Genomic DNA, 26,278 nt, shown 5'->3' on the forward strand with positions numbered 1-26,278 from the left:
AGTATGGTCAGGGCGTGAGTTGGGGTGGTCAGTCTATGTTTGTTTTTCTATGTTGTATTTTGCGTTTGGCCTGGTATGGTTCTCAATCAGAGGCAGGTGTCGTTAGTTGTCTCTGATTTAGAATCATACTTAGGTAGCCTTTTCCCACCAGTGTTTCGTGGGTGATTGTTTTCTGTGTCTGTGTGTTCCACACGGAACTGTTTCGGTTTTCGTTTCGGTCTTTCACTTTGTTATTTTGTATTTGTATAGTGTTCAGTTTGTATTATTAAAATGGACACATACCACGCTGCAAATTAGTCCGACCTCTCTTACTCCTCATCAGAGGAAGATGAATCCCGTTACATTAGCTCCATTCCATTTTTATCCTGAAAAACACCCCAGTCCTTAATGATTACAAGCATACCCATAACATGATGCAGCCACCACTATGCTTGAAAATATGGAGATTGGTAGTCAGTAATGTTTTGTATTGGATTTGTATTCAGGGCAAAAGTTAATTGCTTTGCCACATTTCTTGCAGTATTATTTTAGTGTTTTTTTTGCAAACAGGATGCATGTTTTGTAATATTTTTATTCTGTACATGCATTATTCTTTTCACTCAGTCAATTAGGTTAATACTGTGGAGTAACTACAATGTTGTTGATCCATCCTCAGTTTTCTCCTATCACAGCCATTAAACTCTGTAAATGTTTTAAAGTCACCATTGGCCTCATGATGAAATCCATGAGTGGTTTCCTTCCTCTCCGTCAACTGAGTTAGGAGGACGCCTGTATCTTTGTAATGACTGGATGTATTGATACACCATCCAAAGTGTAATTAATAACTTCACCATGCTCAAAGGGATATTCAATGTTTTCTATTTTTTATACATTTTTTACATCTACAAACAGGTGCCGTTCTTTGTGAGGCATTGGAAAACCTCAATGGTCTTTGTGGCTGAATCTGTGTTTGATATTCACTGCTCGACTGAGGGACGTTACAGATAATTATGTGACTTGTTAAGCACATTTTTACTCCTGAACTTATTTAGGCCTGACATAACAAAGGGGTTAAATACTTATTGGCTCAAAACATTTCAGCTCTTAATTTTTAATTAATTTGTAATTAATTTTGAAACACATCATTCAATTTTTACATTATGGGGTATTGTGTGTAGGCCAGTGACAAAAAAAAAATCACAATGTAATCCATTTTAAATTCAGGCTGTAACACAACAACATGTGGAAAAAGTCAAGGGGTGCGAATACTTTCTGAATGCACTGTATGGGCGTCACTCTCTCTGCCATGGTCTTGGCCAGCAGAACAAGGCTACAACAAGAACCAAAGGGCCCAAATTGGACATGTGTTCACAGTTCCCCAACTAGCCAACAGCCGAATGAAGTGACTACAAAAATAGGACCTTTTCTTCACGGCTGCCGAGAGAAACCCAACATTCTTATTCTGATGGAGGGGAAAAGAACATCAGGCATTTGTCATAACTTTCATTTGGAGACCCACTTGGTGGAGACCAAGGTTTTTACAATAAGGGGCTCTTAAATTGAATCAAGTGATCAAGTTCAAACATTTCCAAGGACTGAACTTAATGCCATAAAATGGTTACAAAAAGATTACATGCTTTTCATTTTTACTGCATTAATAATTGGGTATATCAATGCAATGTTTAGCTGGTGCAACACTACTTAATTATCCACTACCCGAAATAATCCTTTAGACTGATGATACTCAACTTTAGTAAAAACCACATGGTCAACTAAATCTAGATATCTAGAGTCTTGTACAGCAATATACATTTAGAATGACCCATTTATACGGCAACTACAGTTGGAATGACCCATTTATATGGTAACCATTGTTGGAATGTCCCATTTATATGGTAACCATGGTTGGAATGACCCATTTATATGGTAACCATTGTTGGAATGACCCATTTATATGGTAACCATTGTTGGAATGACCCATTTTATACGGTAACCATTGTTGGAATGACCCATTTTATACGGTAACCATTGTTGGAATGACCCATGTTATATGGTAACCATTGTTGGAATGGCCCCTCCATCACCCACAAAACATAATGAACAAAGACAAATTCACATCCGCATTGAGGAATATGACAAACCCCCCAATTTCCTGTTCGGCTGCCGAACGCAATCTCTTTGGCTGCCGAGACCCAACCCGAGGCCCATTTCAGGAGAGTTGCTGTGTTTCTCATCAACTGACCTTCACCTATCCCCACCCTCTCATTTGCTTCTCACTTGTACAACAGCTATCTCGTCTCCGAGGCATTTCATCTAGGCCTACATCTGTGTTGTGGCCGGTGTTCTGCCAGATGAACAGGCTCCACCAGTGTGTGTGTGTTGCCAGAACAACAGAGTGGCTCCAGAGGGAAAGAAGCTTTCCAACACGCTCAGGGAGGCTGATCAAACACAGCAGTAGTGCCCCTTCACTAGGGAAAGAGAGAGAATCACAGTCCTGGGAAAAATCCCCCCCACAAACACACACATGCACATGCACAAACACACACACGCACACAAATGATGGCTGTTTGGTATTCATCCAGACAGTAATGTGCTTCACTTATTACGCTCTCCCGGAGCTGCAGGGTCTAATTTAGTGCACCTGGAAGTGAGCAGCCAACAGCCCCCCTGCTATAAAATAGGAAGACGGATTGCAGCTCTCCATGCTCTGAGAGACCAGCGCACTGGAGACAGTGTGTGTGTGTGTTTTGATGACCAAACATATCCCCAAGATGAGGAAGGGTGGAGTCTTTGGTTGGATTACTGAGGATTAACATGTAATGTTAAGGAGTTAAGAGCTTACACTTTCACTGATTGCCTATGATTGCACAACTTTCTGTTGTGGTAACCAAACTGCCCCAGGAATTCTCTACCATGTCCCAGATAAGTTCAGTGTAAGCCCAATTTTACCCCAAAATATCGGAACAGGACAGACGAAGGACAGCAGAGTATTTGGAGTGAGTTTATAAGACAAAGTTAAAGTATTTGTTTCTTCGGGTTCTGTTAGTCCTGTCATTACTCTTCTGTAAGTTCCTGGCCTGTATTGCGCTGTATTACATCAGACATTGATAAGGGTGTTGGAAGTTTAGGGTTCCCATCTAAATCCAAATAGACCAGGGCCCAACGTTTCTCTGTAGAGAGATGATGAGCTCACCTGATCTGGCTCGCAGTTGGCGTTGTGCTGCTGCGACGTGTCTTTCACCTGCTGCTTCTCCTCCAGACTCAGGCACAGCAGCCACGTGACCAGGCCCGCCACGAACATGCCGATGTCTGGGATGAACACACGGATTCCGTTTCCTGCATCGGCACCTCGGACACTGCACACACGGACAGAGAGAAAGAAGGAAAAATGGTAAGCCAATCAGGACAGATGAGATGAGGATAATTGCTTTGAGTGTTATTCTGTCATTTTCAGATGCAGTAGCATATACTGTATTGTTTTATAAGGTTTCCTGTAAGTTGAGTGTCGATATTTGACGCCAGCATTGATAAAATGAAAACTGTACCAATTACGCTTCAATTGTACATTTACAATCTATGTCTTTACCACGAGACGATGGTAAACACAATGTGGTGTGGTTAAGAGCTAGTTTATATATAATGCAAAACATTCCTCTTAATGGCTTTTATGGATCATAACAATGTAGTGTAATCGTTAAATAGTTTACAGTCTGAATTCCTCTTCTATAAATATATGGGTGCAGTATTTCCTCTTATACCTGACTGGTAACAAAATGAAGGCCAACCACATTCATTCATTTTCCAATATTGTTGACAGGAATTTCTCACACAAAACACGATGGATTGGCTATTGAAGTAAATCAGAGGCTCAATGAGGAAATGAAAAATGTAAAGGTAAACAAAGTAGGTATAAGGAAATGGCTATATAATGCCAAAGTGCAGCCGGTCTATACATTGTGTACTATACATTGTGTACTATACATTGTCCTATACATCGTATCTATACATTTTGTCCTATACATTGTGTACTATACACAGTGTTTTACAGGCCTTTCTCAACCCACACCAATAAAAGCATGGCCTGTATTACATTTTTAACAAATGTCATAAAACATGTGCATTCAAACTTCCAAACCCCCTTCGAGCTAAAATAACGCCTGAGATGAAATGAAGTTTTTACGGGTGCCCTTTGCTCAGTAGTGCACTGCACTAGCCTCTTAAAATACACTGAAAACATTTTGTTCCACAGAAAAGGCGTGAGTAATTCCCACTGTCCGCCCTGTTACAGTGCTGGTCGGCTGGTTCTTATTGCCCATGCTCTGGAACTGTATGCTGTGCTGTGTCCGTTACAGTGGGCCCAACTCTGGTCCTCCTCTATTGGCCCAAAAAACATCTTGAGTGAAATGAAACCATCCAATCTTTACCATGGCCTTCTTTCAACCGCCCCAACCCCAATTTGAATAGTGTAACTTCTCATCTTTTCTATTTGCTCAGGTTCAAAGCAGTGAGTAGCAACACTACTTGTGAGAGAGATGTGAGAGAGAGGATAAAAGTTTTTTTTTTAAACAGCTGAAGTGACATTTTCAGAGAAACCTTTTGAGCTACATTTTCTGTTAGTGAATTTGGAGTGTGGGCGCACAGTGCTGGCTTCTGGTTGGTAGGGAGCTTTTCATAAGAGGCCGATGTGGGAGCACACAACACAGTACACCCTCTATGAACCAAAGACAGCTCAGGAGGCTGGTATTTCTGGTGAGTCATAGTGCAATGCACTCTGGGAGACTGTGTGATCGGGGTGGGACCTAGACATCGCCAGAGGCACGGCCAGGGACACCGTGGGAGAGCACAAGGAGCTTCACATTAGTGATGATGCTCCGAAAAAGAGCCAGGTCAAACAAGAAAAAACACATCTACATATTAGTGTGTAAACAGTCAGTTAGTTTGGAAGGGATGACCGAGTCTAAAGGTAGAAAGACTGATAGTGAATCGGATTCTGTTATCAGTTTGAAGGCGTCAAGGAAGGCACTTTTAAAAAGCAGGTAGCCATTGCACAGGAACCTCTCCCCAAGAGGCCAATGGCAGTTGGGCCCCTGTGATGGTATTAGAAGAATTGGCTGTATAATCTCAGGATATTCAGGATATACTGCCACGAGCAGCAGATATCTTCGTAGACAGGATATACTGCCACGAGCAGCAGATATCTCCGTAGACAGGATATACTGCCACGAGCAGCAGATATCTCCGTAGACATGATATACTGCCACGAGCAGCAGATATCTCCGTAGACAGGATATACTGCCACGAGCAGCAGATATCTCCGTAGACAGGATATACTGCCACGAGCAGCAGATATCTCCGTAGACAGGATATACTGCCACAGTATAGCAGTAGATGGATATCCGAGTTTTCGCATGCTTGTTTTGCTTTGTTGTTGTGTTGCATAAAACTTTAAACAAATGTTTGGATTCCCATGGTGCTCGCTCCGCATGAACCCCTACTGTCAAAGGCGAGTGGCCAGGGGAGGGCACAGACTCAGACGCTTTGAACCGAGCGATATATGCCTTCGTAAAACATTCATGAGCTTCAGGCGGCGCTAGTTAACACACTAGATAAAAACACATGAAAAAAACGGGGGCCCAAACAGCAGAGTCAACAAAAGCTCTTTGTAATGAAGCCTCTCTGTGTCTAAACGGTTTGCTTCTCTCTCGCCGTTTAAAGCGTCTTTCATCTCAGTCCTGCTCATAAAGACAGAGCTGTGGAGTTGAGAGCTGGCAACAGAAACCCTTGCACATGGCATTGATTTGGGACCGAAGATAATAACGGGTGTGATAAATAACCACCTTTAACCATCTCTACTCCAGGATGCGGCATTAAAGGGGAGGCCATCAAAGTGGCTTGATGAACTGTACAGATTTAGCCTGTCAGTCTCATCTCTAGAAAGATATCTTGTCTTCATAGACGAAGAAAAAAACATAGAAATGTAACTGGTTGATGGATACAGTGACAGGCTGCTACCGAGAGTGAACAGAGCTATCTGTTGACTGGCAGTTCTTTTCGGAAGCCATAACAAAATGTTGCACTAGCTAGCGAGCTAACTCGATTTAGGTATTATGAGAGACTAACTGGCACTGGACTTGAGGCCTTGAGGACACACTGGCACGTCTATCAATAGGGCATAGGAGTAGACTATGGGCCCCTGGCTCTCCAGGGTGCCCGGCAGGGCTCCAACACACCAAGGTGCCAGGGAGGGAATAGACAGCTCAGAGTACGGCCAAGACGAGGTTGTTCAAACTAATACACACAAACCTGGGATATGGAGTTCAACCTGAATCCTAGAAAGTCTTCAACACAACTATTTGCATTTACAGTAACTTAACCATTTCAAAATAAACATGTCGTCTAGTTTTGAAGATATCAAAACTACCCACATCAGAATAGAAATAACTTCAATTCATAGAGGCCTAATAATAATAATATGATTTTAAGAAAATTACTGCAATCACAATGACAAACTTAGAATGATCAAGGATCTTGACTCTAGATCTTAGAAGATTATTTATCTTGGTGTTTTTTTAATTGTTAAAATAGCTTAGAAGATCCTAAAAGATCTTGGAGGACTTTGCGTTCACCTACTTCCACTATTCTACCTTTTGTTTGCTCTACACCACCCAGTATCACCCAGTATCACCCAGTATCACCCAGTATCCAGTCAATGCATGTTCCATCAACTATACGTTAAGAGATGTTGGATGTAATGTGGATTTGTGGGATACATTTTTCATCCATTATCCTGTGTGTGTGTTTGAATGCACATCTTAACCACAGAGGAGATTACTTTCCCATTAACCCTAATTAAAACATTCCTCACGGGCATGCCAGCACGTCACTCGACATGCCAAATGTATTTAATTCGCAAATCCACAAAAACATGATCTGCGTTCTCCCCTCTTTCAATCACAGTCAACTACAACTCAATCATTCAACAACTTGCATTGGGACATGGAACATGTTAACAAATGCACTGTGAAAACTCATTAAATACAATTTCCCAAAGAGGAATCTCATTAATTCATTGATTTCGGTACCAGAACACCCCATGAGAGTGATAATATGGAGTCCATGACCCAATAATGACAGACCACTAAGATCATTGACTGGAGGACATCTGAGAGAATAGCTTTGAAATTCCTGACTGAACGTATCTCAACGACCTAGCGGGATATCTGGTTGTCCCATAATCCAATCAGATCTCTCGTGCAAGTTCCTAATGAATTATCGCGGGTTTCCACTATTGTTGCGTCCAGGTCCATCAAATTGAATCAACTTGTATTTGTCACATGCGCCGAATACAACAGGTTACAACCACCACAGTGAAATGCTTACTTACAAGCTCTTTCCCAACGATGCAGAGTTCAAGAAGAAGAAGAAAAACATGTAAACACATGAGAAATAAAACATATAAGAATGAAGGAGTACCAATACCATATCAATGTGCAGGAATATGTGGTAATTGAGGTAGATATGTAAAGTGCATTCGGAAAGTATTCAGACCCCTTGACTTTTTCCACATTTCGTTACGTTACAGCCTTATTCTAAAATGGATTACATCGTGTGTCCCCCTCATCAATCTACATACAATACACCATAATGACAGAGCAAAACTCTTTTCTTTTTTTTAGCTAAATTCTTACAAATAAAAAACTGATATCACATTTACATAAGTATTCAGACTCTTTACTTTGTTGAAGCACCTATGGCAGCAATTACAGCCTTGAGTCTTGGGTACGAAGCTACAAGCTTGGCACACCTGTATTTGGGGAGTTTCTCCCATTCTTCTCTGCAGATCCATCAAGCTCTATCAGGTTGGATGGGGAGCGTCACTGCACAACTATTTTCAGGTCTCTTCACAGATGTTCGATCGGGTTCAAGTCCAGGCTCTGGTTGGGCCATTCAAGGACATTCAGAGACTTGTCCCGAAGTCACTCCTGCGTTGTCTTGGCTGTCAGGATGCACCTGAGCTCAATTTCGAGTCTCATAGCAAAGGGTCTGAATACTAATGTAAATAAGGTATTTCTGCTTTTTGTTTTATATAAATTTGCAAACATTTCTAAAAACCTGCTTTCACTTTGTCATTATGGGGTTTTGTGTGGAGATTGATGAGGGGAAAAAATGATTTAATCCATTTTAGAAGACGGCTGTAACGTAGCAAAATGTGGAAAAACTCAAGGGGCCTGAATACTTTCCGAATGCACTGTACACATACAATTGCTTGGAGATAGAAGCTGTCTCAGATCTTGTTGGTACGAGACCTGATGCTCTGGTACCGCTTGGGTGGATGGAGTCCTTGGTAAGTTTCTGGGCTTTCCGTAGACACATCAGAGCTGGGAGAGCATGTCGTTCATCAAAGGAAATGGAGGAAATGTGAACACAGATCATATTTAACAATTATGTGGATAAGTCGGTAGCCCAGAAGTTATGTGGCTGGGGTGGATTTAAGTATGGAGAAAAACAACCCAGGTTTAAGTGCTTTGATACCTATACTTTGAAAGGATTGTCTGTGAGCCACGGATTTGTGCATGATCAGCATACGATTCTGATCCAAGCCTTTAGCCGCACGGCTTCAGTAGACTGTTTAACATGAATAGCATAATCATCAGCTAGTATCCAAATGTCCTGAATATCATGGGGACCTTACACGCACACAAAATGTGGTTATGTTTATGGAATCCAAACATAAAAAGATAGCATTTCTGGAGATGGTTAATTGACATAAGCAAAGATGTATTTACGAGTGTCAGGGGGCAAGGTGCTCTCTTCATTTTGAGTTTCTGGAGCAGACCATCTCCTGCCACAGACAGACAGACAGACAGACAGACAGACAGACAGACAGACAGACAGACAGGCACACACACACACACACACACACACGCACACACACACACACACACACACACACACACACACACACACACACGCACACACACACACACACACACACACACACACACACACACACACACACACACACACATGCCAACTCCAGCTCCCAAATGGCAAGAATAAACTGTTCCTGTGCCATTGAAACTGTGATTCCTTCAAACAATCTGCCAATTGTCATTTAGAAAACCCCACTTTAACATACAGTAATATCCATGTCAGGCTGAACGACACACAACTAGAATGGTTCAAACGTAATTCAATTCATCATCAAGCTTCGAGGGGAACGATAATAACAAGGGAGGGTTAATGGTAAACGGTTGTGCCGCCATCCTCTCATATAGCATATAAAAACCTGAAAGCCGATGCCCTGGTCGACTGTTCCTGTGCTTAGGGAAACCACAGCTAACGGGATGATTAGGAAGCCAACACACAGACAGACTGCAATTGTCGACTTAGGGCCTTGAGGCCTCAGGAAGGTTGAAGGAAGGTTGTGGGAAGGATGAGCTGTTTGCAAAGTGACACACATAATGGCAGAGATAGGTCTTCACCAGAAGCCAGCATGGTTAGGTAACTGTTATATGGCATCCAGTTATAAAACACACACTAAAAAAGGGTCCCATCCAGTCGAGGAGGTGATACATAGGAAGGACAATGTTTTCTACTACTGTCTGAGACGCTACATATTTTGGAGAAAGTATTCCAATATCGATGAACATTGCCGCTAAAACTGTGAAATGTCACTCCGGCAGCACAAAGAATGTGCAGAGGGTCACAACACTGGTCACACCATTGGCCGACACAGGGGCCTAATGATGGAACTCAACCAATCACGTCCAGCATATTAAAAGAAGACTGTACCACAAGGGGTTAAGGAGGGTAGTCTGGATATGTTTACTAGAACTACTTCCTCACAAAATGGAGGACAGGTCGTGAGTATGATTAATTTAGCCCCGCTGTTTGCTCTGAGTCATCGAGCAGGGGGGAAGGAGGGAGAAAAAGCCACAATTCACAGGAAGCAACCAGAGGCACAGACGACCAAATAAGACAGTACGACCCATTTTTCTTCTTATACCTCTGTCCGTCGCTTGTACAAGAACTTTTTGGTGTAAGCCTAGAGGAACATGTTTAGCTTATTCATTCTCGAATACAAAAAATATATAGTTGTTGACTACCGAAGAAGGGAAAGTTAAAGTTGTGAATGCAACAGGTGACACGTGGTTGTAACAGGTGGTTCATACTCAATTACAACAGGTGTTCCTACCGATCTGTTCTAGGCAAAATCTTGATCCCCGCCGACAATATCCTGCTTATCTGGTTGTCTGGTACTGTATCTCTCAGGACATTCAACACTTCCTCCTCACTTCATCTTTAATCCCCTGTAAATCCCTTTAACCGGCTTGTTTCAAGTCGGCCAATATGCTCTGGGCCGTCGCTAGACAGCAATTACGCCTTAATTGTTTGTACAGTAAACAGAGGACGTTTGGCGCGTCACCACCAGCAGCCCTCAGAGTACAGCGCAGTCCTGGCGAGGTCCGTGCAAGGCTGGCAGCGTCCACAGAGTACCACAGACCGTCAGGCACACTGTCGGGCCAAGAGAAACAGGGCAGCACAGTGGCACGATTCAGGCCTCACATATCACTGGTTTATATTCCAGGCCAGCACCTGGCCGGCTGGCAATATCCAGCCCAACATTATTAAAGACCTGGAGTTTAACAACTGATTTGAGAATTATACATTAGAGGGTGGAAAATGTTCTGTGACCCCGTGTTTAACAGAAATACATGTGTAATTAATAGATTAGGGTATTTGTGGAGCAGTAGATTATACTCAAGAGATGTATATGGTAAATAGATGGTGGCAGCACTGAGTAGACTTCATTGAGGAACAAGGAACAGTCACAGCTCTGAAATAGTCCACCTGCTCCAACCCAGACAGCTCTTGGAAATCTGACTAGATTTATCCATCTCAGCTACTGTACGCTAGTTTGGGTGTGTGAACATGACTCTTTTTCCCCAAATAACAACAACATAGTATAGAAATGTCACAGTTCAAAGCACCATCATGCAGTATGTAAACTGTTGGATTGTGTAGTAGTCAGAGGAACAGAAAGCAGACACTGGAGTCTTTGAGTGCGCTGGGTTTCACCACGTAAAACGTTTCACAGACTAAACAGTAGTCGTTACAAAATCAAACCACATCTGGAGTTATTCCCTGATTCTATCAGGGAATAGGATTCTAGAAATGTTGCACAATACTCAGCTGCCCTCGGAACAATAGAGAGGGGATGTCGATATGATAGAGAGGAAATCTTGTTTCATTGTAGACAATGAAACAAGAGTAAATAACATAAGATACAAAAGCCCAGTTTGACTTAACACGCACAAACATCAGATTGTGAACATGATCCTAAGCTTATCTCCATGTGAAAGGAAACAAAATGGACTTTTACCTCGATGCACCAACCACTACAAAACATGGTTATGGGTATTATGGGTAGAAGGCTCCCAAAGAGGAATAGAGAAGGACATAACTGCTGCCCTGAAGCGACGATGGAGATCACATGACGGAGGTCACTTGCTTAATATATACAGTGCCTTCAGAAAGTATTCACACCCCTTGACTTATTCCACATTTTTTTTGTGTTTCAGACTGAATTCAAAATGGATAAAAAAAAATGTTTTTTTTACACATCTACACACAATACCCCATAGTGAAAACGTGTTTTTCAAATTGTTTGCAAATATATTGAAAATGAAATACAGAAATACAATGTGCATCAGTATTCACACCCCTTTCCTATGACACTCGAAGTTGAGCGCAAATGCATCCAATTTCCTTTTGATCATCCTTGAGAAGTCACTACAACTTGATTAGAGTCCATCTGTATCCAATTCAACGGTTTGGACATGATTTAGAAAGAAACACACCTGTCTATATAAGGTCCCACAGTTGACAGTGCATCAGAGCATAAACTATATCATGAAGTCCAAGGAACTGTCTGTAGATCTCAGAGATTGCGATGAGGTATATATCTGGGGAAGGGTTTCAAACAATTTCCACGAGCATGGTGGTCTCCATCATTGGGAATTTAAAAAAATATGGAACTACCCAGGCTTCTTAGAGCTAGCTGTCCAACCAAACTGAGCCACTGGGCAAGAAGTTCCTTGGTCAGAGAGGTGACCAAGAACCCAATGACCACCCTGACAGAACTACAGAGTTCCTTGGCTGAGATGGGAGAACCTATAGCACTTCACCAATCTGGGCTTTATGGGAGAGTTGCCAGGCGGAAGCAACTCCTGAGAAAAAGGGCACATGAGAGCACACCTGGAGTTTGCAAAAGGGCACATCAAAGACTCAGAGCATAAGACAAAATATTCTATGATCTGATGAGACAGAAATATAACTCTTTGGCCTGAATGTAAAGCGCTATATCTGGAGAAAACCAGGCACAGCTCATCACCCATCATCCCTACCGTGAAGCATTGTGCTGACAGCATCATGCTATGGGAAAGTATTTTCAGCAGATAGAGGGAACAATGAATGAAGTCAAATACAGGTAAATTCTTAATGACAACCTGGTTCAGAGTGCAAACAACCTTAGACTGTGGCGAAGATTTACGTTCCAACAGGACAATGACCCCAAGCATACAGCCAAAGCAATGCTGGAGTGGCTTCAGACTTGAATCCCATTGACAATCTGTGAAAAGATTGCTGTTCACCGCCGCTCCCCGTCTAACTTAACAGAGCTTGAGAAAATCTGGAAGGAAGAATGGGAGAAAATCCACAAATACAGATGTGCAAAGCTGGTACAGACATACCCAAAAGGACTCAAAGCTGTAATCGCCGCCAAGCGTGATTCTACAAAGTATTGACTCAGGTGTGTGAATACTAACAGTACCAGTCAAAAGTTTGGACACACCTACTCATTCAAGGGTTTTTCTTTATTTTTACTATTTTCTACTTTGTATAATAATAGTGAAGACACATATGGAATCATGTAGTAACCAAAATATATTTTATATTTGAGATTCTTCAAAGTAGCCACCCTTTGCCTTGATGACATCTTTGCGCACTCTTGACATTATCTCAACCAGCTTCATGAGGTAGTCACCTGGAATGCATTTCAATTAACAGGTGTGCCTTGTTAAAAGTTAATTTGTGGAATTTCTTTCCTTCTTAATGTGTTTGAGCCAATCAATTGTGTTGTGACAAGGTAGCAGTGGTATATAGAAGATAGCCTTGTTTGGTAAAATACCAAGTCCATATTATGGCAAGAACAGCTCAAATAATCAAAGAGAAACGAAAGTCCATCATTACTTTAAGACATAAAGGTCAGTCAATACGGAATACTTCAAAAATGTTAAAAGTTTCTTCAAGTGCAGTCGCAAAAAACATCAGAGTTACCTATGCTGCAGAGGATAAGTTCATTAGAGTTACCAGCCTCAGCAATTGCAGCCCAAATAAATGCTTCACATAGTTCAAGTAACAGACACATCTCAACGTCAACTGTTCAGAGGAATCTGCGTGAATCAGGCCTTCATGGTCGAATTGCTGCAAAGAAACCACAACTAAAGGACACCAATAACAAGAAGAGACTTGCTTCTTCCTAGGTTTTGGCCTTTCTAGGGAGTTTTTCCTAGCCACCGTGCTTCTACACCTGCATTGCTTGTTGTTTGGGGTTTTAGGCTAGGTTTCTGTACAGCACTTTTAGATATCAGCTGATGTAAGAAGGGCTATATAAATACATTTGATTTGATTTGATTAGACACGTGAAAATCTGTAATTTGGTTTGACGAGTCCTAATTTGAGATTTTTGTCTCCAACCACCGTGTCTTTGTGAGATGCAGAGTAGGTGAACAGACGATATCCGCATGTGTGGTTCCCACCATGAGGCATGGAAAAGGAGGCGTGGTGGTGTGGGGGTGCATTGCTGGTGACACTGTCAGTAATTTATTTAGAATTCAAGGCACACTTAACCAGCATGGCTACCACAGCATTCTACAGTGATACGCCATCCCATCTGGTTTGCGGTTAGTCACACTATATAATTTGTTTTTCAACAGGACACTTCCAGGCTGTGTACGGGCTATTTGACCAAGGAGAGTAATGGAGTGCTGCATCAGATGACCTGGCCTCCACAAGGCAAAGGGTGGCTACTTTGAAGAATCTAAAATCTAAAATATATTTTGATATATTTTCACACTTTTTTGGTTACTACATGATTACATATGTGTTATTTCATAGTTTTTATGTCTTCACTGTTATTCTACAATGTAGTAAAACAGTAAAATAAAGAACAACCCTTGAATGAGTAGGTGTGTCCAAACCTTTGAATGGAACTGTATGTAAATGAGATATTTATGTGTTTCATTTTCATTAAATTTGCAAACATTTCTAAACGTGTTTACACTTTGTCATCATGGCGCATTGTTTGTAGATGGGTGAGAAAGAAAATGTTTTATCCATATTGAATTCAGGCTGTAACAAAACAAAATGTGGAATAAGTCTCGGGGTATGACTACTTTCTGAAGGCACTGTACAGTACATTCCTCTCAACAAATCTACATTCTCATGTGGTTATTCTAGGTGCAACACATTTCCTATGGGAACCAGTGACCACATTTCAAGCTTTTATGCCCATTGTTAGTAAGAAATCTTTCCTGCAGAAAATAAACCATTTATGTAGACCAGCTTGACCGACTCTGCCAAGGAAAGAAACAATGAAATACAAAATGAGATGGGTAAATTCCACGCTGTTATTCCCCTCACTGTTGCGTCACACGGTTGAACGTCAGCCAAGAGGACCCAGCTCATTCCAAGCCAATTCATCTCTCTCTACTGAGGGGAACACAACAGCAACTGTGCGTTACAGTGAATACATCAAAGTCTAACTTAAATCTAGTTAAGTTTTTAATTTGACAGAAAGGGTTGTCCTTTTATTATAAACCTAGAAATGTGGATGCCAGACACTGATGTTGACCCTGACAGAAAGGTCTTTGTTACACAGAAATCTACATGATAGACAGTGACGTTTCCTCACCTCTCCACAGTTTGAATCAGCTACTGTCTGACTGTTAGTTAAGGGCTTGTAAGTAAGTATTTCACGGTGATACCTGTTGTATTTGGTGCATATGACAAATAACATGTCATTTGATTTTGATTAACACTAACGTATGGTGCTGATAACAGAGCAGACAGACGGTCATATTACGTAAACTACTAATACTACTGTTTGGCTATAGGCTCCAGCCAGGTACATGACTCGTACCGAAGCCCCAGCCTCCTGCCAAACACACACACTCACAACCTCTTCCCAGCCAGCCAGGTTAAATTACAATCAAAATGGTGTAACGATTGTCTTCGGGTGAAAGAGAGGAGGACCAAGATGCAGCATGATGATAATCCATATTTAATGGGAATACTTAAACACCGAACAAAAACAACAAACCGACAAAAGGAACGAAGATGAAACAGTCCCGTAACGTGAACCCTAAACACTGGAACACTGGAACAGGAACAATTACCCACAAAATACCCAAAGAATATGGCTGCCTAAATATGGTTCCCAATCAGAGACAACGATAGACAGCTGCCTCTAATTGAGAACCAATCTAGGCAACCATAGACTTACAAAAACACCTAGAATAGAAAACACCCCCATAAACATACAAAACCCCTAGAGAAAACAAAAACACATACATCACCCATGTCACACCCTGACCTAACCAAAATAACAAAGAAAACAAAGAATACTAAGGTCAGGGTGTGACAAATGGGGCAAAGCTGGAATGCCGTAACTACCGAAAAGTACTGTAGTTCAGACACACTGCTTCGCCGTGAAATAATATGACAGACTAGTAGTCAATGAAGACTAGACCAATAACCAGTATCAAGAAAATAAAGATTTACACATTTACACCTGGCCTCATACACTTGAAAGTGTGACTAACAACCTTTCCACACAATAACATAGACATTCTGATTCATTTTTTATGTAACACAAAAAAGTTGATTTCCCCAAGATTCTTTGATAAGTCCCCAGGAAAGGACACTAGTGTCACATTCATTTGGAGCTTCCTTTGTCTGTAATGGTCCTCCCTCATTACAGTCGTTCCCAGTCTCACTTTCCAGTGCTGTATGTCATGTGAAACAGGAGCTCCATTAAGGGGCTAGGCCACTCCAGAGCCGGGTGTAAGTAGGACCCATCACTCAGTGGGCTCCACAGGCTCCTGTCTGGTACACATTCATCACTGTCACTCAACTGTCTCCCAGACTCCCACAAAGCAACAGGAGGAGAGGCGCCGTAGCAGCAGCAGCAGCATCAGGGCTGAGACAGACCAGAGCGGGAGAGACTACAAGAACACAGATGACGCTTAAACCAACTTTAAACCTAAAACTGACACTTACCTTAACCCTAACCTTAACCATACTCTTAACCCTAAACCTAAACCTAACCCTAAACTTAATGGGATACTTCGGGATTTTAGCAATGATGCCCTTTATCTACTTCCCCAGAGACAGATGAACTAGGGGATACAATTTTTATGTCTCGGTGTCCAGTAAGAAGGAAGTTATAGGTAGTTTCAAAACCCATTGCTAACTGCTAGCATGCTAGTAGATACTCATAGACTTCCCGTCAATGGGTATCTGCTAGCGTGCTCGTAGAGGCCAATAGACTTCCAGTCTTGAACCTGTGAGAACTGTGTTTACAGTGTGACATCATAAGTTGAGCAAATATCTGTTATAAATCTGCTATTAGTGTGCAAAAGGTCAGGCATATTTGCCAAATGATATCAACAAGACCATTAGGCTAAGCCCCATATGTCACCAGAAGTAGTCAAAACACTGACGAGCCATCTTTCTGTCCTGCTAATTTCACAGACAGACAGACAGACAGACAGACAGACAGACAGACAGACAGACAGACAGACAGACAGACAGACAGAGAGGACCATGGAGAGGGCTGTTATAGTTACCACCCAACGAGCCTTGCTGGGAACTCCCTCTCTCCCAGACAAAATTACAATATCACTGTATCCAACACCTGAGGAATGCCAGCAGCTTCCCTCATGGTGGCATTACCGTGACTCTAAACATTCGGGTTGGCTCTTTCCCCCATTTGCTGTTTCTTTAACCCAGTAAGCAGTAACACTTTCCAATGCTTGGAAGGTGACATCACCGCACCTATAGCTATGGATCACCTCAGGAACCCCGAAATGGCTCTGCTAGTTAGCCTAGCACACAGACACTGCACAGCGCAGAAGACTGGGCAAATTTACTATGTTTACGCCACACATGCTGTAAGGATATGTGCGAAAGTTATACAACCATAATTTCTGTGAACCCGGCGGCCGCACCAACCAGCCGATGCTGGGAAAATAAACGGCCACTTCAATCCGTCATGACACAATGTAGTAAAGGTGCAGACTTGAAAAAAACACAAAATCTCTGGTTTGTTGAGTCTATTATTTTACGGCTAGCCTTTCTTTCAAACCACAGCTGGGGACGAAGCATGTATGCACTGACTGTACAAATGAATGGACAAAGCCATTGATCAAGCGACACAATTGATTTCTATGTGAAGACTCAATAGAGCATTTGAAGCCAACGAAATTGGTTAAGATGGCGTCTCATGTCAGAGATTTATGCAACCATAACATGCGCAGTATTAGCTATCGCTGTCGGTCTTGAACTTCGTGGCTTCAATGAGAGGGGGCAGTCATTCTCCCCTGCACGTATCTCGCTTTGAGGCATTCGATCACATCAACAAAGCCTTGAACAGCATGTAATGACGACATAAGTAAGCTATATACAGGGTCAGTTCCAGGGTCAGTAAGCTATATACAAGGTCAGTTCCAGGGTCAGTAAGCTATATACAGAGTAAATCCAGGGTCAGTAAGCTGTACTGTATACAGGGTCAGTTCCAGGGTCAGTGCCAATACCATATTTACAATGTACAGGGATACTGGAGTGATAGAGGTAGATATGTATAGGGGTAAGTGGACTAGGCATCAGGATATATGATAAACAGAGTAGCAACGTGTGTGTATAGTCAGTCTGAATGTGTGTGAACAAATGAAAGGTGTGTGTTTGTGTGTGTGTGTTGGAGTGTCAGTGTGAGTGTGTGTGAATGAGTCTGTAGAGTGTGCATAAAGTGAGTATGAGTGTGTAGAGTGGGAATAGTGAGTATGAGTATGTAGAGTGGGAATAGTGAGTATGAGTGTGTAGAGTGTGCATAGAGTGAGTATGAGTGTGTAGTGTGCAAAGAGAGTGTGTAGAGTGCATAAAGTCAGTGCAAAATGACTCTGCAGATAGTGCAGAGAGTCTGTGTAGCCATTTTGTTAACTGCAGTTGAAGTCGGAAGTTTACATACACTCAGGTTGCAGTCATTAAAACTTGTTTTCAACCACTCCACAAATGTCTTGTTAACAAGCTATAGTTTTGGCAAGTCGGTTAGGACATCTACTTCGTGCATGACACAAGTAATTTTTCCAACAATTGTTTTGACAGATTATTTCACTTATATCACAATTCCAGTGGGTCAGAACTTTACATACACTAAATTGACTGTGCCTTTAAACAGCTTGGAAAATTCCAGAAAATGATGTCATGGCTTTAGAAGCTTCTGATGGGCTAATTGACATCATTTGATTCAATTGGAGGTGTACATGTGGATGTATTTCAAGGCCTACCTTCAAACTCAGTGCCTCTTTGCTTGACATCATGGGAAAATCAAAAGAAATCAGCCAAGACCTCAAAAAATAAATTGTAGACCACAAGTCTGGTTCATCCTTGGGAGCAATTTCCAAATGCCTGAAGGTACCACGTTCATCTGTACAAACAATAGTACGCAAGTATAAACACCATGGGACCACGCAGCCGTCATACCGCTCAGGATGGAGACGCGTTCTGTCTCCTTGAGATGAACATACCTTGGTGCGAAAAGTGCAAATCAATCCCAGAAAAACAGCAAAGGACATTGTGAAGATGCTGGAGGAAACAGGTACAAAAGTATCTATATCCACAGTAAAACGAGTCCTATATCGACATAACCTGAAGGGCAAGGAAGGAAGAAGCCACAGCTCCAAAACTGCACAACTGGGTTTGCATCTGCACATGGGGACAAAGATGGTGCTTTTTGGAGAAATGTCCTCTGGTCTGATGAAACAAAAATAGAACTGTTTGGCCATAATGACCATTGTTATGTTTGGAAGAAAAAGGGGGATGCTTGCAAGCCGAAGAACACCATCCCAACCGTGAAGCACAGGGGCGGCAGCATCATGTTGTGGGGGTGCTTTGCTGCAGGAGGGACTGGTGCACTTCACAAAACAAATGTCTTGTTAACAAGCTATAGTTTTGGCAAGTCGGTTAGGACATCTACTTCGTGCATGACACAAGTAATTTTTCCAACAATTGTTTAGACAGATTATTTCACTTATATCACAATTCCAGTGGGTCAGAACTTTACATACACTAAATTGACTGTGCCTTTAAACAGCTTGGAAAATTCCAGAAAATGATGTCATGGCTTTAGAAGCTTCTGATGGGCTAATTGACATCATTTGATTCAATTGGAGGTGTACATGTGGATGTATTTCAAGGCCTACCTTCAAACTCAGTGCCTCTTTGCTTGACATCATGGGAAAATCAAAAGAAATCAGCCAAGACCTCAAAAAATAAATTGTAGACCACAAGTCTGGTTCATCCTTGGGAGCAATTTCCAAATGCCTGAAGGTACCACGTTCATCTGTACAAACAATAGTACGCAAGTATAAACACCATGGGACCACTCAGCCGTCATACCGCTCAGGATGGAGACGCGTTCTGTCTCCTTGAGATGAACATACCTTGGTGCGAAAAGTGCAAATCAATCCCAGAAAAACAGCAAAGGACATTGTGAAGATGCTGGAGGAAACAGGTACAAAAGTATCTATATCCACAGTAAAACGAGTCCTATATCGACATAACCTGAAAGGCAAGGAAGGAAGAAGCCACAGCTTCAAAACTGCACAACTGGGTTTGCATCTGCACATGGGGACAAAGATGGTGCTTTTTGGAGAAATGTCCTCTGGTCTGATGAAACAAAAATAGAACTGTTTGGCCATAATGACCATTGTTATGTTTGGAAGAAAAAGGGGGATGCTTGCAAGCCGAAGAACACCATCCCAACCGTGAAGCACAGGGGCGGCAGCATCATGTTGTGGGGGTGCTTTGCTGCAGGAGGGACTGGTGCACTTCACAAAATAGATGGCATCATGAGGGAGAACAATTATGTGAATATATTGAAGCAACATCTCAAGCCATCAGTTAAAGCTTGGTCGCAAAAGGGTCTTCCAAATGGACAATGACTCAAGCATACTTCCAAAGTTGTGGCAAAATGGCTTAAGGACAACAAAGTTAAGGTATTGGAGTGACCATCACAAAGGCCTGACCTCAATCCCATAGAAAATGTGTGGGCAGAACTGAAAAAGTGTGTGCGAGCAAGGAGCCTACAAACCTGACTCAGTTACACCAGCTCTGTCAGGAGAAATGGGCCAAAATTCACCCAACTTATTGTGGGAAGCTTGTGGAAGGCTACCCGAAACGTTTGACCCAAGTTAAACAATTTAAAGGCAATGCTACCAAATAGTAATTGAGTGTATGTAAACTTCTGACCCACTGGGGATTTGATGAAAGAAATAAAAGCTAAAATAAATTATTCTCTCTACTATTATTCTGATATGTCACATTCTTAAATAAAGTGGTGATCCTAACTGACCTAAAACAGGGAATTTTTACTGGGAATAAAAGTCAGGGATTGTGAAAAAGTGGTTTATGTAAGCCTGTTGGTGTCAGACTTGTTTCTCCGGTACTCAGTGGTGCAGCTGTTGAACTTTTTGAGGATTTGAGGGCCCATACCAAATCTTTTCTACCTCCTGAGGGGGAAGAGGCGCTGTTGCACCTTCTCACGACTGTTTGCGTGTGTGTGGACCATTTTAAATCCTTATTGATTTCGACACAGAGGAACTTGAAGCCCAGGATCCAGTTGCAGAGGGAAGTGTTCAGGCCCAGCATCTCAAGCTTGGTGACTATGGTGTTAAGCGCTGAGCTGTAGTTAATGAACAACATTATCACATAGGTAGTCCTCTTATCTAGGTGTGTGAGGACAGTTCCAGTACAATGAAGATTGCATTGTCTACAGTATGGATCTGTCGGGGCGGTATGCAAATTGGAGTGGGTCTAGGGCAAACTGTCAAACTCATTCCATGGAGGGCCGAGTGTCTGATGGATTTTGCTCCTCTCTGGGGTACTTGATTGATTAATTAAGGTCACTAATTAGAAAGGAACTCCCCTCACCTGGTTGTCTAGGTCTTAACTGAAAGGAAAAAACTAAAAGCAGCCTCCATGGAATGAGTTTGACACCCCTGCTTTAGGGTGTCTGGGATGATGGAGTTGATGTGTGCCATAACCAGCCTTTCAAAGCACTTCATGATCACATATGTGCTACAGGGCAGTAGTTATTATGGCAGGTAGTCTTAAGACCTCATGGGAACAGAAATGATGGTGGTCAGCTTGAAACATGTGGGGATTTCAAACTGGGACAAGGAGAGGTTGAGAATGACTGTGAATACGCCTGACAGCTGTTCTGACCATGCTCTGAGAACGCGCCCTGGAACACCGTCCGGCCCTGCGGCCTTATGAGCGTTGACCTGATTAAAAACCTTATGGATGACCCACTTGGGAAAACAGTCATTTGTATGCTGCGATGAGGGCTCTACCTGAGTGGTTCATATGGCAATGAAAGTAGATGAGAATGAAACATGGATTGTTTTGTTGGCTGCTGCGTTTTAACTTGCTCTAGTGTATTAGAGTGTCTGCCAAATGACTGGGTGTATTGGGTGAAATGTAATCATTCAGTTGAGCTCAATTGAACGAGTACTATGGCACTATGCCATAGAATGGATTTTAGCGATGTACAATAGACCAAGTAAACCTTCTTGTTGTCCTCTTTGGGGTGTGGGAGGATACTCCGCACTTTACCACACAAACACCATGAAAATATATATGGGGATCAAACTGAGCTATGTACAGTAGATCATGCCAGGTTTGATTTTAATGTGAAAGCATTGGTCTCTTACCTTTCCAAGCCCAGCTGTCGAACCGACTTCTCCCATGTTGAACCTGAAAAGAACACAAAATATAGACGTCAAAATCCTCGCTCAACAGAGTGGACCATTATTCCAAACTCCTGAGGTGGACTTAAGATGGCAGCTGCTCAAATGGCAGGCTTTCATGAAGCACTTTCTGTTATCCCACAGAGCCTCCCCATCATTCAACCTGGAGTGTTGACAACCTGAGCTCCATTAGAATACACTGAAAAGTTGAAGTTGTACCAATCCATCTTTGACTCGATAAACTTTCTATGTCTGCAATCCCAATTCTGACACCAATGTGGTAGATCTTTCAAATGATATACAGAATACATGAATAATTTAACCTTGAATCCAATGGTTTCACATGCACACTGACCCTCCTTAGGAAGGTAACACAGATCTAAACCATATGTTAGCGAAGGTAAACCACACACACACGTACACACACACACACACGTACACACGTACACACACACACACACACACACACACACACACACACACACACACACACACACACACACACACACACACACACACACACACACACACGCACACGTACACGTACACACACACACAGGGGTGGCTGTGCACCATCGACAGCCACTTGGAACGCCCTCCGTCTCACAGTTAGTTGTCATCCTGTGACTCACATGACTCATGCATTTGGCAGACAACTCCTCTCTCTCCTCTCTTCCGCCTCTTTGTGTGTTTATGACACGAAACTCCGATGTCCGCCCGCACGTTGATTTAACGACTCAGGGAAAAACAAAAATGTTCTTGAAAGGCTTTGGACTCCTGGGCTTTTTGTTTACAGAGACAGTTCCAGGTGTGTGGAGGCCCCCCTCTGGAAGGGAGTTGAGAATTGTCTTACTGCCAAGTAACCAACTCCCAACACACCGCCCCCCTGCAGCTGATCTGAGGATAGTTACCCTAACGACAGATCCATGAGTCAGTGCTCAGGCGGCTAATTAGCTCTGTCATTAGCTTGTTAACTGCCTGGTTAATAGGCCCTACTCAGATGAGAAGACAAGTTCACCACTGGGATGACTGATGACCACTTCCTGTTTAAAAAAGGAATTTAACTGAGAAAGTGCTGTGAAAGTACTTTCTGTCATTAACTTGAAATTATTCAACTTTATCAATAATACATTTCTTGGTAACACTTTACCTTAAGTTGCCCTTATATTTATGTAACTAAACAGTAACAACTGAAGTAACAACATTGTATTAACACGTAGTTACATATTAGTAATTCATTTGTAATAACATGCTAATAGAGCTTAGCCATTTCTCTAAAACACACTATCATCATGGAGTTTTTTAACGGTAAGTTTACAAACATTGGTTGTGATAAGTATAATTGAAACTTGGGTATCATTACGGTAAGTGTGGAAATAAGTATAGCCAGTTATAATTGTAATGGCTTAGCAGATCATAAAAAAATAATATAATATCTATTGTTTACAGGAAACTCTACAAATATAGATGAGATTGGGTGGGAAAAGGACTGGGAGGGAGAAATATATTTTTGTCATGGGCAAAGAAACTCAAAAGGGGTGATTATACTAATTAACACAAATTTTGATCCGATTGTGCAAACTGTGAAAACAGATCAACAAGGAAGATGGATTACTTTAAATATGCTATTGGACCTAAAACAGATCTGGCTAATTAATCTATATGGGCCAAATAATGATGATCCACACTTCTTCTAAAATATATATAATAATCTATTGAGCTCACAAGCAAAGAAATAATCTATTATTATGGTTGGAGAATATAATACGGTTTTAAGTACCTCAACCTATCATAAAGGAAATCACTCACTGACCCTGTATAAAGCTCAAACTATACAAACTATCACCCTCAAGCACTTAAGGTGATCACGAAGATCATGGATACATTAGAACTAGTGGATATATGGAGGCTGAAAAACCCTGACCTAGTGAGATACGTACATGGAGGAGGCTTAATCAAGCTAGCCGTCTTGATTACTTCCTAGTCTCGTTCTTGCTGGCAGTTTGTTCTTAACTAAGACAACATAATTCATAATTTGCTTTATTTAGCACATAATAGGTACAGCAGATCCCCTTATTGTATTGGACACTTTCAAATGTACTTTTAGAGGCCATTCAATACAATACTCATCATTAAAACAAAAGCAGTTTAGATCAAAAGAGATTAGACTAATTAAGGAAATAGAGGAAGTAACAGAGCAGGTAGATGGTAAAGGAAACTACTATAGAGGCACACAATAGGTTAGAGGAAAAACAAAAAGAAATGGAGGTAGTTATTCAAGAACGATCAAGTGTAATGTAATACAAAAATACAGAGAATTGGATGGAAAATTGTGAAAAATGCACCACATTTTTCTTGAATCTTCAAACTCATTACAAATGATGGAGTTATCTGTGATTCACCAAATGATATTTTGAAAGAGGAAGCAAAATATTTGAAGCATATGTTTTCTTTTCAGTCTCCTCCATTTCCCCTGAATGATCTTAACTGTAAGGATTTCTTTCCTAATAATAATAATAAAATTAACACATTTACAGAAAGAACTGTGTGAAGGCCAACTTACAGATGATTAACTTTTTGAGGCAATAAAATCTTTTCAGCCTGGAAAAACACCAGGGCTTGACGGTATACCAGTAGAGGTATATCAGACCTTTTTTTATGTACTCAAAGATCCATTATTGCATGTTTAATTACTCTTATACAAATGGTAGACTTTCAGGTACTCAACAAGGTCTGATTTCATTACTACTAAAACAGGACCTAGGTGGTAAGTATAAAGATCCAGTCCATTCAAAAAACTGGAGGTCTGTAACACTTGAATGTTGTGATGTGAAAATCCTGGGGAAATGCATAGCACATACACTACTGTTCAAAAGTTTGGTGTCACTTCGAGATTTCCTTGTTTTTGAAAAAAATAAATGAATTGTCCATTAATATAACATCAAATTGCTCAGAAATACAGTGTAGACATTGTTAATGTTGTAAATGACTGTTATAGCTGGAAACGGCAGATTTTTTAAATGGAATATCTACATAGGCGTACAGAGGCCCATTATCAGCAACCATCACTCCTGTTTTCCAATGGCACGTTGTGTTAGCTAATCCAAGTTTATCACTTTAAAAGGCTAATTGATCATTAGAAAACCCTTTTGCAATTATGTTAGCACAGCTGAACACGGATGTTCTGATTAAAGAAGCAATAAAACCGGCCTTCTTTAGACTAGTCATAGTATCTGGAGCATTAGCATTTGTGGGTTCGATTACAGGCTCAAAATGACCAGAAACAAAGACCTTTCTTCTGAAAATCTATTCTTGTTCTGAGAAATGAAGGCGAGAAATTGCCAAGAAACTGAAGATCTTGTACAGCGCTGTGTACTACTCCCTTCACAGAACAGCACAAACTGGCTCTAACCAGAAAAGAAAGAGTTTGGGAGGCCCTGGTGCACAACTGAGCAAGAGGACAAGTACATTAGAGTGTCTAGTTTGAGAAACAGACTCCTCACAAATCCTCAACTGGCAGCTTCATTAAATAGTACCCGCAAAACACCAGTCTCAACATCAACAGCGAAGAGGCGACTCTGGGATGCTGTGCTATGGCGAGGCATACTATGAGCAATGTATGTGTTGCTGTATGTGTTGCTATCGGCAGCTAGACAGCGGACCATGAACCTTTCCTTTAAGGATTCCACATTGTATATTGTTCCCTTGCAGAGGCCATGGCTAAGCTAATAAAGAGGAAGGGGCACACGCGTTTGTTTCATAGACAGTTTACTTTCCGACAGTTTCTCGCTTACATCATGTGTACCTTTTCTTCTCCACTTCCTCCCTCACTCCCTTCCTCACTGTTATTTTATGGTTATAATACAGCCTGGACATTGTCTATGAGAGAAGGCCACAACCACAACGTACTGCAATGATGAAATGCAGCCAAACCAAGATCATATATCCACATGAAGTTATTCTCGCATTAATACAATATTACAGACACAGATTTATGCCGGGCCATGGGAAAATGTCATGCGTGTTTAACAAGTTGTTTTTCTAACTACGATGCATGGAGGTTGTCTGACTCAATCTGACGTAGCGAGTCCAGGTTTTCAACGTCTGAAACTCCAACCGTCACAGGAGTCATGAGGAGTGGGGCCTTGCGCTGCTTTAGATTTGTGTGTTTATATTTCTGGATGCTTATAGTAGGAGTTGCAAAAAAC

The 26,278-nt window shown here is 41.6% G+C and overlaps 1 protein-coding gene across 1 annotated transcript in view; it reads right to left on the reverse strand.

Annotated features, from left to right (window-relative positions):
• The window catches only part of LOC139367035 (piezo-type mechanosensitive ion channel component 2-like), a 137,496-nt gene that overhangs the window by 60,809 nt on the left and 50,409 nt on the right, over window positions 1-26,278 (reverse strand). Inside the window, exons 4-5 of the mRNA XM_071104971.1 lie at window positions 22,035-22,077; window positions 3,173-3,335 (exon numbers count right to left, since the gene is read on the reverse strand). Of these exons, the coding sequence (XP_070961072.1) occupies window positions 3,173-3,335; window positions 22,035-22,077 (206 nt within the window). The remainder of the gene's footprint in view (window positions 1-3,172; window positions 3,336-22,034; window positions 22,078-26,278) is intronic.

The sequence above is a fragment of the Oncorhynchus clarkii genome, chromosome 15, assembly GCF_045791955.1.
Source record: "Oncorhynchus clarkii lewisi isolate Uvic-CL-2024 chromosome 15, UVic_Ocla_1.0, whole genome shotgun sequence".
Classification (NCBI taxonomy): Eukaryota; Metazoa; Chordata; class Actinopteri; order Salmoniformes; family Salmonidae; genus Oncorhynchus; species Oncorhynchus clarkii.